This window comes from Oncorhynchus gorbuscha, linkage group LG15 (assembly GCF_021184085.1).
Source record: "Oncorhynchus gorbuscha isolate QuinsamMale2020 ecotype Even-year linkage group LG15, OgorEven_v1.0, whole genome shotgun sequence".
Classification (NCBI taxonomy): Eukaryota; Metazoa; Chordata; class Actinopteri; order Salmoniformes; family Salmonidae; genus Oncorhynchus; species Oncorhynchus gorbuscha.
In genome coordinates, this window is record NC_060187.1 from 18,596,670 (window position 1) to 18,612,966 (window position 16,297).

Here is a 16,297-nt window from a genome sequence, read left to right on the forward strand (position 1 = left end):
ATGATTTCACTGAACAACAAAAGAAAGGGAATATTAAATGATCCCCAATGATCCACCACATCTCCCAAAAGCGTTTTCAACATACATCTGTAAAATGATAGTCTAGAAACTAAAGCTTTGGTTGTCTTCCTCTCAGGCTTCCATGTCTTCTCCCTGGACCTCCTCAATGTCAAGCTCTTGAAAATCAGAGTCTGAGGCCTCACTTTCCAACCTTGTTGAGGATTGCTCATTGTCAGGCTCAAAAAGCCTCAAATTTGCCCGGATCGCCACCAATTCAACTCTTGTATTGGTCAGCCTGTTTCGTGCTTTGGTGTGTGTGTTCCCAAAGAAGGACCAGTTGTGCTTTGAGGCAGCTGATGTTGGTGGGATTTGGAGGATGATGGAGGCAACAGGGGAAAGAGCTTCAGATCCACAAAGTCCCTCCCATCAGGTGGCTGATGATACATGTTGGCACGACTGCCATATTGCATCTCCATCCCAAAGCCCTTGCTTGGAAGTGTACTTCACCAGACTGCCAAGAACCTTGCCCTCATCCAGGCCAAGGTGGCGAGATACGGTAGTGATGACACCAAAGGCCTTGTTGATCTCTGCACCAGACAGGGTGCTCTAGCCAGCATACTTGGGGTCCAACATGTACGCTGCAGCATGTATGGGCTTCAGGCAGAAATCTTCACGCTTTTTGATGTATTTCAGAACTGCAGTTTCCTCTGCTTGGAGCAACAGTGAAGTGGGTAGGGCAGTACGGATTTCTTCTCTTACATCTGCAAGCAGAATCTGAACATCAGACAGGATGGCATTGTCTCCCTCAATCCGTGCAAGGGATACTGCTATAGGTTTCAGGAGTTTCAGGCTGCTAACCACTCTCTCCCAAAATACATCATCCATGAGGATGCTTTTGATGGGGCTGTCCATATCGGCAGACTGTGATATGGCCATTTCTTGGAGAGACTCCTTCCCCTTCAGGAGACTGTCAAACATGATGACAACACCACCCCAATGGGTGTTGCTGGGCAGCTTCAATGTGGTGCTCTTATTCTTCTCACTTTGCTTGGTGAGGTAGATTGCTGCTATAACTTGATGACCCTTCACATACCTAACCTTTCCTTGGCTTAATTGTAGAGTGTATCCATTGTTTTCAGTGCCATGATGTCCCTGAGGAGCAGATTCAATGTATGAGCAGCACAGCCAATGGGTGTGATGTGAGGGTAGGACTCCTCCACTTTAGACCAAGCAGCCTTCATGTTCGCAGCATTGTCTGTCACCAGTGCAAATACTTTCTGTGGTCCAAGGTCATTGATGACTGCCTTCAGCTCATCTGCAATGTAGGGACCGGTGTGTCTGTTGTCCCTTGTGTCTGTGCTCTTGTAGAATACTGTTTGAGGGGTGGAGATGATGTAGTTAATTATTCCTTGCCCACAAACATTCGACCACCCATCAGAGATGATTGCAATACAGTCTGCTTTCTCTATGATTTGCTTGACCTTCACTTGAACTCTGTATCCAGCAAATGAGTAGATAAAGCATGGCTGGTTGGAGGGGTGTATGCTGGGTGAAGAACACTCAGAAATCTCTTCCAATGCACAATGCCTGTGAGTATCAGAGGTGAACCAGTTGCATACACAGCTCGAGCAAGACATTCATCAGCATTTCTCTGACTACGTTCCTCCACTGAGTCAAAAAACTTGATTCCAGGAGGACATGAGCTGTTGTTATCGATAAGGTGTCTGATTCCAGGAGGACCATGGGCTGTTGCTATCGATAAGGTGTCTGATTAATCATTTTCACCTCAAATAGAAGTAGAGGGACTTTTGTCAGAGGTTGCTTGTTGTGAGCGCTGAGGGAACTTTATGCACATGGCCAGATGATTATGCATCTTTGTGGCATTCTTCCCATATGATTTGGCACAGTATTTGCAAATGTACACAGCTTTTCTTTCTACTAGCTGCAGTGAAATGTCTCCACACATCAGGTAGTGCCTGTAGTATTTTCCTGTAAAGATGAGAAAAAACAGAGTAAAAAAAAATACAATTCCATGAGCAGATAAATAGCAGTTAGATTAAACACCTCATTTGTAAGATAAATATTTAAAAATGAAACATGTTTGGAAACAGGTGAATTAACACTCCTCAGGTAGCAGGCTCAAGCAAGCTAAAACCCACATAGTAGCAAAAACTAACGAGCAGAAATTGTTAACAAGTTAGAAATGATTTAAACAGACTTTTCTGTAGGCTCCTATTTACTAGTTAACCTGTCTAGGACTGAGGTTCTGCTAGCGGAACCCCCCGCACCAGCCAGTGAAAGTGCAGGGCGCCAAATTGAAAACAACAAAAATCTCATAATTAAAATTCCTCAAGCATACAAGTATTTAACATAATTTTAAAGATAAAATTATCGTTAATCCAGCCACGGTGTCTGATTTCAAAAAGGATTTACATCGAAAGCATCACAAACGATTACGTTAGGTCACCACTAAGCCACAGAAAAACACAGCCATTTTTTTCCAGCCAAAGAGAGGAGTCACAAAAAGCAGAAATAGAGATAAAATGAATCACTACCCTTTGATGATCTTCATCAGATGACACTCATAGGACTTCATGTTACACAATACATGTATGTTTTCTTTGATAAAGTTCATATTTATATAAAAAAGTCTGAGTTTACATTGGCGCGTTATGTTCAGTAGTTCTAAAACATGTGGTGATATTGCAGAGAGCCACGTCAATTTACAGAAATACTCATAATAAACATTGATAAAGATACAACTATTATACATGGAACTTTAGATAAACTTATCCTTAACTTCTTGCGTCGAGCCATCCCGGACCTGGGATCGTGACTACAGCCTCAAGCTCATTACCATAACGCAACGTTAACTATTCATGAAAATCGTGAAATAAATCAATATTCATGCCTTTTGTTAAAACACTGTCATCTCAGATTTTCAAATGAAATGAAATTTCAAAATAAATGAAATGAAATCAATATGCTAGCTCTCAAGCTTAGTCTTTTGTTAAAACACTGTCATCTCAGATTTTCAAAATATGCTTCTCAACCATAGCAAAACAAGCATTTGTGTAACAGTTTTGATAGCTAGCGTAGCATTTAGCATAGCATTTAGCATTAGCATTCAGCAGGCAACATTTTCACAAAAACCAGAAAAGCATTCAAAAAAAATAATTTACCTTTGAAGAACTTCAGATGTTTTCAATGAGGAGACTCTCAGTTAGATAGCAAATGTTCAGTTTTTCCTGAAAGATTATTTGTTTAGGACAAATCGCTCCGTTTTCTGCGTCACGTTTAGCTACGAAAAAAAACCTGAAAATTCAGTCATCAAAACCCCAAACTTTTTATTATGCACCAATTATGCACCAATTTAGACAAAGGACACCGGGTGGGCACCTGGTAAATGTAGTCTCTTATGGCCAATCTTCCAATGATATGCCTACAAACATGTCACAATGCTGCAGACACCTTGGGGAAATGACAGAAAGGGCAGGCTCATTCCTGGCGCATTCACAGCCATATAAGTTGACAATGGAAAACAGAGCCTCAAAAATTCTGCTAATTTCCTGTTTGAAGTTTCATCTTGGTTTCGCCTGTAGCATCAGTTCTGTGGCACTCACAGATAATATCTTTGCCGTTTTGGAAACGTCAGAGTGTTTTCTTTCCAAAGCTGTCAATTATATGCAGTCAAGCATCTTTTTGTGACAAAATATTGCGTTTAAAACGGGCACATTTTTTATCCAAAAATGAAATAGCGCCCCCATAGGTTGAAGAGGTTAATGCAACTGCTGTCAGATTTCAACACAACTTTACGGAGAAAACAAACCAGGAATCCCAGTTCCACCATAAATGTTTGATTTGTTCGATAATGTCCATCAGTTATGTCCAAATATCTTCTTTTGTTAGGGTGTTTGGTAAACAAATCCAAAAGCACGTTCAGGCCGAACGTCGGCCGACGAAAAGTTCAAAAAGTTGAGTTACAGCCCATAGAAACATGCCAACCTAAGTATGGAATCAATCTTTAGGATGTTTTTAACATAAAACTTTGTTAATGTTCCAACCGGACAATTCCTTTGTCTGTATAAATGAAGTGGGGTGGCAGGGTAGCGTAGTGGTTAGAGCGTTGGACTAGTAACCGAAAGGTTGCAAGTTCGAATCCCCGAGCTGACAAGGTACTGCCCCTGAACAGGCAGTTAACCCACTGTTCCTAGGCCGTCATTGAAAATAAGAATTTGTTCTTAACTGACTTGCCTAGTAAAATAAAGGTTAAAAAAATAATAATAATAATAATAAAAAAGTGGAACGTAGCTACCTTTCACATGAGCGCGCCAGACCGAGGCTGTGGCACTCTGCCAGACTACTCACTCAAAGAGCTCTTATTTTCCCCTCATTTAGAGTAGAATCCTCAAAACAGGTTCTAAATACTGTTGACATCTAGTGGAAGCCTTGGAAAGTGAAACATAACTAATATCACCCTGTATCTTCAATGGGGGCTGAGTTGAAAAACTACAAACCTCAGATTTCCCACTTCCTGGTTGGATATTTTCTCAGGTCTGCCATATGAGTTCTGTTATACTCACAGACATTAATCAAACAGTTTTAGAAACTTCAGAGTGTTTTTTATCCAAATGTACTAATTGTATGCATATTCTAGCTTTTACGGCTGAGTAGCAGGCAGCTTAATTTGGGCACTTTTTTCATCCAAGCTACCAATACTGCCCCCTACACCAAAGAAGTTAACAAAACATAACATATGTCCTATAAAATATATTCACCCCAGCCAGTATTGTAATCAAAACTTACCAGAAAGCATGTTGGCTCAGATAGTGTAGTAGTGTGGGCTCAATAGCATCTCATTAGTGTGCAAGATCTTGAGAATGTTGTACATGTGATGGAAGAAGGCATTGTGCATGCAGAGGTTTCCAATTCCATTGAATTGGAGATAGTTTAACCAGAATATGCCACAAAACCTTGAATTGCCTTATGTGTATCCCACAAAAAAAGGTTCACTGTTATAAGATAACTTTTTTGATGAATTTAAGCAACATTCCCCAAATTCCAGCTAAGTGGATGGGTCTCTATTGTCTAGACATGAACACATGAAATACAATAGATGGCCATAATCACCCCCGACACACCTGACTAATTTGATGGGTCATGTAATAATCCGGCCTAAATGGAGTCTTTTGTTTAGACATTTCGGTAGCTAGGTAGCTAAACAATAAACCGTCATAATCCCAACTCATACTACTACCAATACAAACATTGTCATAGCTGTAGTATGAATCTGCAGGTAGCTAAAGCTAACAAACTAGGTTCAATGTTAGCTAGATAACATTAGGCTATAACTAGCAATGCAAATGGATTTCTGATTCATTTAATAGTACTACACAGATCATACAGGTAACGTTAGCTTGCAAGCCAGCAAGCTAACGTTGGCTATCTAACTAACAGAACGCTTTAACTTGCAATATAAATGGCTTTCTGACTAAATTAGAAACTTATATCTGAAAATGTAGCTAAATTCTTACCCGTATACATGGATAAATGCTTCCCGGCAGACTGGAACTATTTAACTCCGTTGTTTTTGTAGCTTAGTACTCAATACAGGACTAGGATTGCATCCTACTACACAGGCTCTGACGCTTGTTAGATGTGGCAGGGTTTGACAAATATTACGAACTACAAAGGGAAACCCAGCTACGAACTGCCCAGTGACACTAGCCTACCAGACGAGCTAAATGCCTTTTATGCTCGCTTCAAGGCAAGCAACATTGAAGCATGCATGAGAGCACCAGCTGTTCTGGACGACTGTGTGATCACGCTCTTCGTAGCCATGTGAGCAAGACCTTTAAACAGGTCAACATTCACAAAGCCGCGGGGTCAGATGGATTACCCGGATGTGAACTCAAAATATGTGGGGGCCAACTGGCAAGTGTCAACCTCTCCCTGACCAAATCTGTAATACCTACATGTTTCAAACAGACCACCATAGTCCCTGTGCCCAAGAAAGAGAAGGTAACCTGCCTAAATGATAGTATTCACGTCGGTAGCCATGAAGTGCTTTGAATGGCTTGTCATGGCTCACATCAACACCACCATGCCGGAAACCCTAGACCCACTCCAATTGCCATACCGCCCCAACAGATCCACAGATGACGCAATCTCAATCGCACTTCACACTTTTCTTTCCCACCTGGAGCATTGTTTACAGCTTCAAGCATTGTTTATAGGGAAAATACTAGAATTAATAGTAAATTAATAATAGAATTATTATATTGCGGTATTAAATAAAGTTTTGCTTTTTCCTTTTCATTAGTGAGTGTAGCCCTATAGTAGGCTGGTAATTCTATTATGTTGTGACAAACACAACATTACAGTTGGAACTTAATTTGTCCAAAGAAAATGGTTCAACAGAATGAAACAAACACTTGTTGCATATTTAAAGAAATGTTTAAAGCTTCATTGGCTATGCCTATATTGCAGAAATTACCAACAAAGGCAGCAATAGGCTAATGCTATTTATTTTACAACAGGCCTACTTTTAACCTACTGTATCTTAAACTAAATACGGACCACAAAATTAAAAAGACAGTCCAAACTTAATTTGAACTGTCTTTTAGCCAACGAAAATGTCTCAACACAATGAAACTAAACACTTTTAGCATATTTTAAGAACTGTTTTAGATTCTTAAATAGGCCTATAACAATGATATATAATAATAATAATAATAATAAAAACAATAGATAATACAATATTTAAAAGTTACAAAGCCTGAATAGTGACTTGCACACCATTTGGCCGTGCCAACATTTTTCTCATCTTTACAACAATATCACAACTTGTCCCGAGGACCCAGTTTCAGCTGGTCATAAGCTATACGTTTTATTGAGTTGCAATTGGCTGCCACAGATAACGAGCTCACACACACATTAAATTAACAGGGGATGGGTCATATCGGGTCCATTCGGTAAATCAATTATAATTGCAAATACCCAAGACCCGTGGCAATTATATCAGGCTCAACCCAGATCCGAGACAACAGTCCGGACCCATTCGGGTCACAGGTCGGATCTCAGAATTCCGAGTCTGTTGGACCCGTGAAGACCTAGAATTCTAATGCCTCATTGTGAATAGCTGTGGATACATAGGAATAGTTTTTTATCAAGTGATGTGTTTTTCTTTAATTTTGGAAACACAAAACTGTCGTTATTTACAGTATCAGTAGTTGCAGACAGTTGTTTTTTTCTATGTTTGTTACTTAGTCAATGTCTACACTGGTTCTAGCCAATAAATGTTGTTCCAGCCAGTCTGTGTATGCGCCCACGTTGTGTTGCTGACGTCAGTAACTCTGGTGAGTATAAGAACCCACACCTCCTATGGTGGTGATGGATATAATATAATAACCTTCTCCCCCATGGAGCTGCTGAGGTTCATAAAGCCAGGATGACGTGGCTGGACCGACGTCTCCCAGGGCTAGTGTGCGTGGACTGAGGGCTGACACCAGCACAAAGGCTGGACAGTGTCCCCTCTCTCCTTTCCAACCCCCCTTTCCCTCCACAGGCAGTCCAGCTTTGTGCATCCGTCAGCAGGCTGCGTGGGGTGGCAGAGAGGGTCTCTCAGGGCCTGACCTCCATGTCTCTGTACGTGGCTCCAGGCTCCTGGCTGTTGCTATGAGCTTGCCTCTGTTTTGTCTTAATACAGTGATGATACAGTGTCTGTTCTGTTCATCTATGGTTCATCTTTATGTGTTGTCATGTTGTCATGTTGGGGGTGTTCAGTGTGTGTTCTGGTTTCTGGTGGCAAATGCCCTCTGTGTCCTGGATGGCTTAACTCTTGCCTTTATCTTCGATATTCATGAGTAATGAACATAGCACATTAAGCAGGACTGAGCTAATTCTGCATAGCATGTCTTGTGACTGCTCACTGGTGTGTAAGCAACACAAACAGGTGAATGTACACAGCTAATTAAACTGTGTAAGTGGTTTTCTGTTCAGCGTCCCTCTGTGTATTCCTAATGGTCTGTGGTCAATGCTTGTACAGATGTAGGATCTTCATTTGATTTACCCTGTTGCAGGAGAACTGTCCTGCAATGCAGGAAATTTAAAACGTTTAGTGTGAGGTTTAAAATGGCTTCTGAAGTTTGTAATTTCCACTTCCAGACTTAATTTTCCCTCCCTTAATTTCCCTTTTCCCTTATAATTCACATAATAATTCACTATTCCTTTTGCGGCAATATTATTTTCCTGCTGTAGGAAACTGTCTCAAATGAAGATCCTCCTAATGAACTGTTGTAGTCTGGGGCCTGTATGTCTAAACATGGTGGTCTGTAATGGTTTGTTGTAGTCTGGGGCCTGTATGTCTAAACATGGTGGTCTGTAATGGTTTTTTGTAGTCTGGGGACTGTATGTCTAAACATGGTGGTCTGTAATGGTTTGTTGTAGTCTGGGGCCTGTATGTCTAAACATGGTGGTCTGTAATGGTTTGTTGTAGTCTGGGGACTGTATGTCTAAACATGGTGGCCTATAATGGTTTGTTGTAGTCTGGGACCTGTATGTCTAAACATGGTGGTCTGTAATGGTTTGTTGTAGTCTGGGACCTGTATATCTAAACACAGTGGTCTGTAACGGTTTGTTGTAGTCTGGGACCTGTATGTCTAAACACAGTGGTCTATAATGGTTTGTTGTAGTCTGGGGCCTGTATGTCTAAACATGGTGGTCTGTAACGGTGTGTTGTAGTCTGGGGACTGTATGTCTAAACATGGTGGTCTATAATGGTTTGTTGTAGTCTGGGGCCTGTATGTCTAAACATGGTGGTCTGTAACGGTGTGTTGTAGTCTGGGGACTGTATGTCTAAACACAGTGGTCTATAATGGTTTGTTGTAGTCTGGGGCCTGTATGTCTAAACATGGTGGTCTGTAACGGTGTGTTGTAGTCTGGGGACTGTATGTCTAAACATGGTGGTCTATAATGATCTGTTGTAGTCTGGGGCCTGTATGTCTAAACATGGTGGTCTGTAACGGTGTGTTGTAGTCTGGGGACTGTATGTCTAAACATGGTGGTCTATAATGATCTGTTGTAGTCTGACCTCTAACCCATGTAAATAGTTCTGTATGTCACCATATGTGATTAAGAACTAATATGTCAGCTAAGGTGACATATAACTAGAATGGTTAAATCCCACTGTTTTGATATATTCTAATGAGATCATGTTTCTGTGTTGCAGGTGTCTAGTCTCCACCACTCTGACTGTGTCATCAAGAGAGAACAGGAGAAATGTATGGAGAGGATGGCAGAGGATGACCCAGAAAACGGCCTAGAGTTTAGTAGGTTCCGTATGTGTGTCTATGTCTATTTGTTTGGTGTATTTACAGTATGTTTCGGCTTCTCCTCTTGTGGGGTTTTGTAGTGTCAGTATTTATACCACTATTCATATGTTAGAGATTGACGAGGTAACACATTTTGAGATTAAATATTGATGAAACACTTTATTTTCATTAGCAGCCTAGCACCATTGATTCAGCTGTGCTAAACTGTGGCAGTTAGGCAGTAAAGTGACAAGTTTAAAGTGACAAGTGTGAATATGGACCATTTACAGACCTAGCAACACACACATACAGATCTCCCCATTTCTGTAATTCAATTTTGCAATGTTAGTGTGCCAGTTAGATTAATTATTGTCAGCTTCAGGTATTCCTCGATTTGCCTTTCAGTTTCTCCATTTAGGAAAACAGGATTTCAGATACAGCCAATCTTTTGAGATTCTGATGTTTTTCAGGGTACATTGTGTCTCCATAATCCACAGATATCATTTTAAAGGTTCGATTTTTGGTTTTCTCTGACATATTCATGATTATTCACACAGCAGACATACATACAGTACATAGCTGTTCCCAGCGGTAGATTCCAGTTACAGTGTGTTGTATGAGACTGACAGACAGAAGGATACTGAGAAGCATTATATGTATGAGTCTTGACCAAGTATCATGTAAGTCATAATCGGCACTGTTGTTGTTCTACCGTGGTAGAGAGGAAGTGAAAGAGAAAGTGAGACAAAGAGAGGAAGAAATAGAGAACGTAAGAACAAATAACAAACATAAAGCGACCCTGTGTTGATTCTATAATGTGATCTGACAGCCAGTGAGTGACAGCCGTCTCTCTGTGACAGGAAGGATAGATGATGTGTGAAGAGAAGATTACATTAAACCATAGAGTCTCGAAGCTCCTCAGCCCCACAACCCTCCTCCCTTCTTCCCGACAGAACCTGTGACAACGCAGTAAAGCTAGTACAGATCAGGCTGCTTCTACGCACAGTGCATTGAGACAGTCTCCAGGCCCCACAGCCTTACCCTCCTCACCCCGACGGACCCTGTAACACAGATCTCAGTACAGCTCAGGATGTTACTACATACAGTATACATGCAGCCTCCCCTGAGTTATTTCACAGAGAAAACCTCTCCTGTGTGGTTTGTTCTGAGAGTATGAACACACCAGCTGTCAAAACAAATTTGTAGAAAGCAGTTGGGGGAGCGAGGCAGAGGATGTGTGTGTGGAGAGGGGGGTGTTGGGGGAATGAGAGCTTGTGTGTGTGTGTGTGTGTGTCCAGACTGTCAAGATGGAGGCTTGGTTGAAGAGCACTCAAGCTAAACCAGCAGAGAGATTGGAGATAGAGGGAGAGTGAGGGAGAGAGAGAGAGGAAGGGATAAAGAGAGAGTGGGAGATGGAGGAAGGGAGGAATAGAGGGAGTATGGGAGAGGGAGGGTGAAATAAAAGGAGGGAGGCTTGGTTGAGGAGCTAAACCAGCAGAGAGATTGGCGATAGACACACATATGACAGATTGATTTGCATGATAAATATGGTTGTGCTATATAAAATTGTCTGTCTCATGAACAGAATGGAATTGTTAGGGGTTGTTTTGTAGGCACATTTTAGAGGTATGATGATAATGTTATGTTACATTATATTATGTCAGGTAAAATTATGTTATGTTGTTAGAAGATCATTAGGGGAATGTTACGGAAGTGGCTAGTTGTAGGGCTGGTCCTTGATACTGATGTTGTTTGAGCTGAAGCAGAGATAAACCATGGAGAGCAGATGCGAGGCTGTCAGACTGAATATCTCTCTGTCAGAGTCTCTCTCTCTCTCAATTTAAGGTGCTTTATTGGCATGGGAAACATATGTTAACATTGCCAAAGCAAGTGAAGTAGATAATATACAAAAGTGAAATAATAAATAAAAATTAATAGTAAACATTACACTCACAGAAGTTCCAAAAGAATGAAGACATTACTAATGTCATATTATGTATATATACAGTGTTGTAACAATGTACAAATGGCTAAAGTACAAAATGGAAAATAAATAAGCATAAATATGGGTTGTGTCACGTTCGTTGGAAAAAATGGACCAAGGTGCAGCGCATGTAGAGTTCCACATGTTTAATTGAAATGAAACTCACAAAAACAATAAAGAGCAAAACGAAACATGAAGTCATGGAGTGCTCACAGGCCACTACACACAAACAAGGTCCCACAACAAACAGGTGGGAATATGATCAATCAGAGACAACGATAGACAGCTGCCTATGATTGGGAAACAATACCAGGCCAACATAGAAATAACAAAACTAGAATGCCCACCCTAGTCACACCCCGACCTAACCCAAAATAGAGAATAAAGGATCTCTAAGGTCAGGATGTGACAGGTTGTATTTAAAATGGTGTTTCTTCTTCACTGGTTGACCTTTTCTTGTGGTAACAGGTCACAAATCTTACTGCTGTGATGGCACTCTGTGGTATTTCACCCAGTAGATATGGAAGTTTATCAAAATCGGGATTGTTTTCGAAATCTTTGTGGATCTGTGTAATCTGAGGGAAATATGTATCTCTAATATGGTCATAAATTGGGCAGGAGGTTAGGAAGTGCAGCGCAGTTTCCAACTCATTTTGTGGGCAGTGTGCACATAGCCTGTCTTCTCTTGAGAGCCAGGTCTGCCTACGGCGGCCTTTCTCAATAGCAAGGCTTTGCTCACTGAGTCTGTACATAGTCAAAGCTTTCCTTAGGTTTGGGTCAGTTACAGTGGTCAGGTATTCTGCCACTGTGTACTCTTTGTTTAGGACCAAATAGCATTCTAGTTTGCTGAGTTTTTTTGTTAATTCTGTCCAATGTGTCAAGTAATGATCTTTTTGTTTTCTCATGATTCGGTTGGGTCTAATTGAGTTGCTGTCCTGGGGCTCATTGGGGTGTGTTTGTGTTTGTAAACAGAGCCCCAGGACTAGCTTGCTTAGGGGACTCTTCTCCAGGTTCATCTCTCTGTAGGTGATGGCTTTGTTATGGAAGGTTTTGAAATCGCTTCCTTTTAGGTGGTTGTAGAATTTAATGGCTCTTTTCTGGATTTTAATCATTAGCGGGTATCGGCCTAATTCTGCTCTGCATGCATTATTTGGTGTTCTACGTTGTACACGGAGGATATTTTTTCAGAATTCTGCATGCAGAGTCTCAATTTGGTGTTTGTCCCATTTTGTGAAGTCTTCGTTGGTGAGCAGACCCCAGACCTCACAACCATAAAGGGCAATGGGTTCTCTAAATGATTCAAGTATTTTTATTCAGATCCTAATTGGTATGTTGAATGTTATGTTCCTTTTGATGGCATAGAATGCCCTTCTTGCCTTGTCTCTCAGATCGTTCACAGCTTTGCGCAAGTTACCTGTGGCGCTGATGTTTAGGCCAAGGTATGTATCGTTTTTTGTGTGCTCTAGGGCAACGGTGTCTAGATGGAATTTGTATTTGTGGTCCTGGCGACTGGAACTTTTTTGGAACATCATTATTTTGTTCTTACTGAGATTTACTCTCGGGGCCCAGGTCTGACAGAATCTGTGCTGTTGTAGATTCCTGTTTGGCCCTGGACAGGGCCAAACAGGAAGGATATAACCCCACCCACTTTGCCAAACCACAGCCCCCACACCACTAGAGGGATATCTTCAACCACCAACTAACCATCCTGAGACAAGGCCGAGTATAGCCAACAGAGATCTCCGCCACGGCACAACCCAAGGGGGGGCGTCGACCCAGACAGGAAGATCACATCAGTGACTCAACCCACTCAAGTGACACACCCCTCCTAGGGACGGCATGAAAGAGCACCAGTAAGCCAGTGACTCAGCCCCTGTAATAGGGTTAGAGGCAGAGAATCCCAGTGGAAAGAGGGGAACCGGCCAGGCAGAGACAGCAAGCCTTTCCGTTCACCTTCACACTCCTGGGCCAGACTACACTCAATCATATGACTCACTGAAGAGATGAGTCTTCAGTAAAGACTTAAAGGTTGAGACCGAGTCTGCGTCTCTCACATGGGTAGCGAGACCATTCCATAAAAATGGAGCTCTATAGGAGAAAGCCCTGCCTCCAGCTGTTTGCTTAGAAATTATAGGGACAATTAGGAGGCCTGCGTCTTGTGACCATAGCGTATGTGTAGGTATGTACGGCAGGACTAAATCAGAGAGATAGGTAGGAACAAGCCCATGTAAAGCTTTGTAGGTTAGCAGTAAAACCTTAACTGACTTGCCAAGTTAAATAAATGTAAAATGTTCCTGTTTTGATTAATTTAACGGAGTGAGTTAGGTCTGCTCTATACTAAATTAGCATACCCCCTGAGTCCCTTCCCTGTTTCACACCTGTTAGTTTGGTGGATGGGACTACCAGCTCTCTGTAAACTAGAGGGCAACCAGTGGGCCTGTCTCCTCTATACCAGGTTTCTTGTAGGATGACAATGTCTGTATTTCCGATTTCAGGTTCCAGCTCTTTAGGCTAAAGGCAGATGACCTCAGGCCTTGGATATTCCAGGATGAGATAGTGAAGGCTTTGTGTTCCATAAAGTGTCCAATGTGGTTGGCCTTGTGGTTTGGCCTCAGGCCAGTAAGTGTGAGCAGAGCTTGCTGAGCATCTGGTACCTGCTATTGGCTTGGGTTAGTGTAGGAGTGGGGGTTGGGCCTGTTGGCCCGCTCATGGCCTGGGCATATGTGTGACTTCCATGTTGAGGCCCTCTTTGCAGGGGTGGGGTGCATGGGTTGGACAGGAGGGGCATAGGTCTGATCTGAGGGGACCTAAATGGGGTGTGGGCATGGTTGACTTGGGGAGGTGTTGATTGGTTGGGGTGTGGGTGTGTATGTGGCCGGTGGTGTTGTGGTCTGGATGTAGGTCCTCTCGACGTGGGTCCTCTATGTGTAGGTCCAGGGGGGGGTCCCGCAGGTCTGGGAGAGTGTCTCGCTAGTCTGGGCGGGGTGTCAATTGATTTGTTGCTTCTGTGTGAAGTATTGGGGCTGGGTTTGAGAAAGGTGGGCACTGCTGCCTTGTATAGGTGGACCTGGTCATAGAGGCTGTTCTAGTCCAGGGTGGAGTGGTGGGCACTGCTGCCTGCCTTGTAGAGGTGGACCTGGTTATAGAGGCTGTTCTAGTCCTGGGTGGAGTGGTGGGCACTGCTGCCTGCCTTGTAGAGGTGGACCTGGTCATAGAGGCTGTTCTAGTCCAGGGTGGAGTGGTGGGCACTGCTGCCTGCCTTGTAGAGGTGGACCTGGTCATAGAGGCTGTTCTAGTCCAGGGTGGAGTGGTGGGCACTGCTGCCTGCCTTGTAGAGGTGGACCTGGTCATAGAGGCTGTTCTAGTCCAGGGTGGAGTGGTGGGCACTGCTGCCTTGTATAGGTGGACCTGGTCATAGAGGCTGTTTTAGTCCAGGGTGGAGTGGTGGGCACTGCTGCCTGCCTTGTAGAGGTGGACCTGGTCATAGAGGCTGTTCTAGTCCAGGGTGGAGTGGTGGGCCAGGAAAACATTTGGTTTTGAGGCAGAGTCATAGGAAATACTTGGTTTACCTGCTGTATGGTAGCAGGGTGGAAGTCTTTTAATGTTAGCAGGGCGGTTAAAACCACTTGTGCATTGGGAAAAGTAGAAGAAGCTTTTTCAATCACTCCCTTCGGTGCTGTGTCCACCATTTCCTGCTGTATTCTCAGGTTGTTTGTGCCTATGTGTATTATTATGTGACTATGTGAACCTAGTTGGTCCTCAGACAGAAGGTCTAGGGCGCGCTGGGTGTGTGGTGTGTATATTTCCCATTTGAGTCCATAAGGAATACAATCTGTGTCTTGTTTATGTCCTCAGTGGGTGTGGGGGGGGGTTGTCAGGAGGGCTATCGGGGTGGCTCACAGGGGGGGTGGTCAGAGCGGGTGAGATCCCCTGTGCTTGGTTTTTTTTTATATTGTTGAAGTTGTCTCACCACAGTCCGGAGTGCAGATATGTCTCTCTCCACCTCCAGCTCTCCGGGTCTGGTTAAGGGGGTGTTGTTGTGCTGGACTGTTGTCTGGGTCTGTGCTGACTGAAGTGTAATCACCTGCTGTTCTCCAGTTGGGTAAATGTATCCTTCATTTCAATGAGGGGATAGTACTCTGTGCTGGGAGGTTGGGAGGTTGACTTTCCACTTGGGGTTGCTCCTCTGTGGGGTTATATAATGAAAAGTTCTGGTCTGACCCGCTCGGAGTGGGGGTATCTTTCTCAAGGGAGAGCTATTCCTGCTGGGCTAATTCTTTGATTCGGTTAAAGTCCAGCTGAAACTGTTTGGGGTTGCCCTGTACCAATACTGTTCCAGACTTATAGAGATTTATATTAGCTGACTCAGAGACCTCATTGTCTAGTATCCTGAGTCTCCACCCCTCGTTAACCCCCCCCCCTCCAGTGTGCTAATATAACACTGTGCCATGGCATACCTCTCTCTTTCTTCTCTCTCTTTCTCTCTCTCTCTCTCTCTCTCTCTCTCTCTCTCTCTCTCACACTCGCACTTTCTCTGTCTGCCTCTCTCTCTTTCTCTCTGTCTCTCTTTCTTTCTCTCCCTCTGTCTCTTTCTCTCTTTCTTTCTCTCCCTCTGTCTCTTTCTCTCTCTCTGTCTCAGTAGAGATGCAGTTTCTCAGACCATGGTTGCATCTCTCTGATGCTATTTTCACTGTGGCTCGATGTGGCTGGAATTAAAACAAGGCCAAACACACTGACCCCTTTTCTCTACATAAAGAAAGAGAGGGAAAGAGAAAGAAGAACTCAATGTTGTCTCTCTTCTTATGTGACCTGAGCATGAATGTGACCATGTGAATGTTTAACTGGGTGAGAGAGAGAGAGAGAGAGAGAGAGAGAGAGAGAGAGAGAGAGAGAGAGAGAGAGAGAGAGAGAGAGAGAGAGAGAGAGAGAGAGAGAGAGAGAGAGAGAGAGAGAGAGAGAGAGAGAGAAAGAGAGAGAGAGAGAGAGAGAGAGAGAGAGAGAG

At 43.1% G+C, this 16,297-nt stretch overlaps 1 protein-coding gene across 4 annotated transcripts in view; it reads left to right on the forward strand.

Annotated features, from left to right (window-relative positions):
• LOC123996696 (pituitary adenylate cyclase-activating polypeptide type I receptor-like) overlaps positions 1 to 16,297 on the forward strand; it is a 67,857-nt gene that overhangs the window by 25,013 nt on the left and 26,547 nt on the right. For 2 of the 4 annotated variants that reach the window (XM_046300303.1, XM_046300305.1), the window contains exon 3: positions 9,230 to 9,338. In XM_046300303.1, the coding sequence (XP_046156259.1) occupies positions 9,230 to 9,338 (109 nt within the window). The remainder of the gene's footprint in view (positions 1 to 9,229; positions 9,339 to 16,297) is intronic. The other 2 variants (XM_046300304.1, XM_046300306.1) reach the window with 1 other exon arrangement.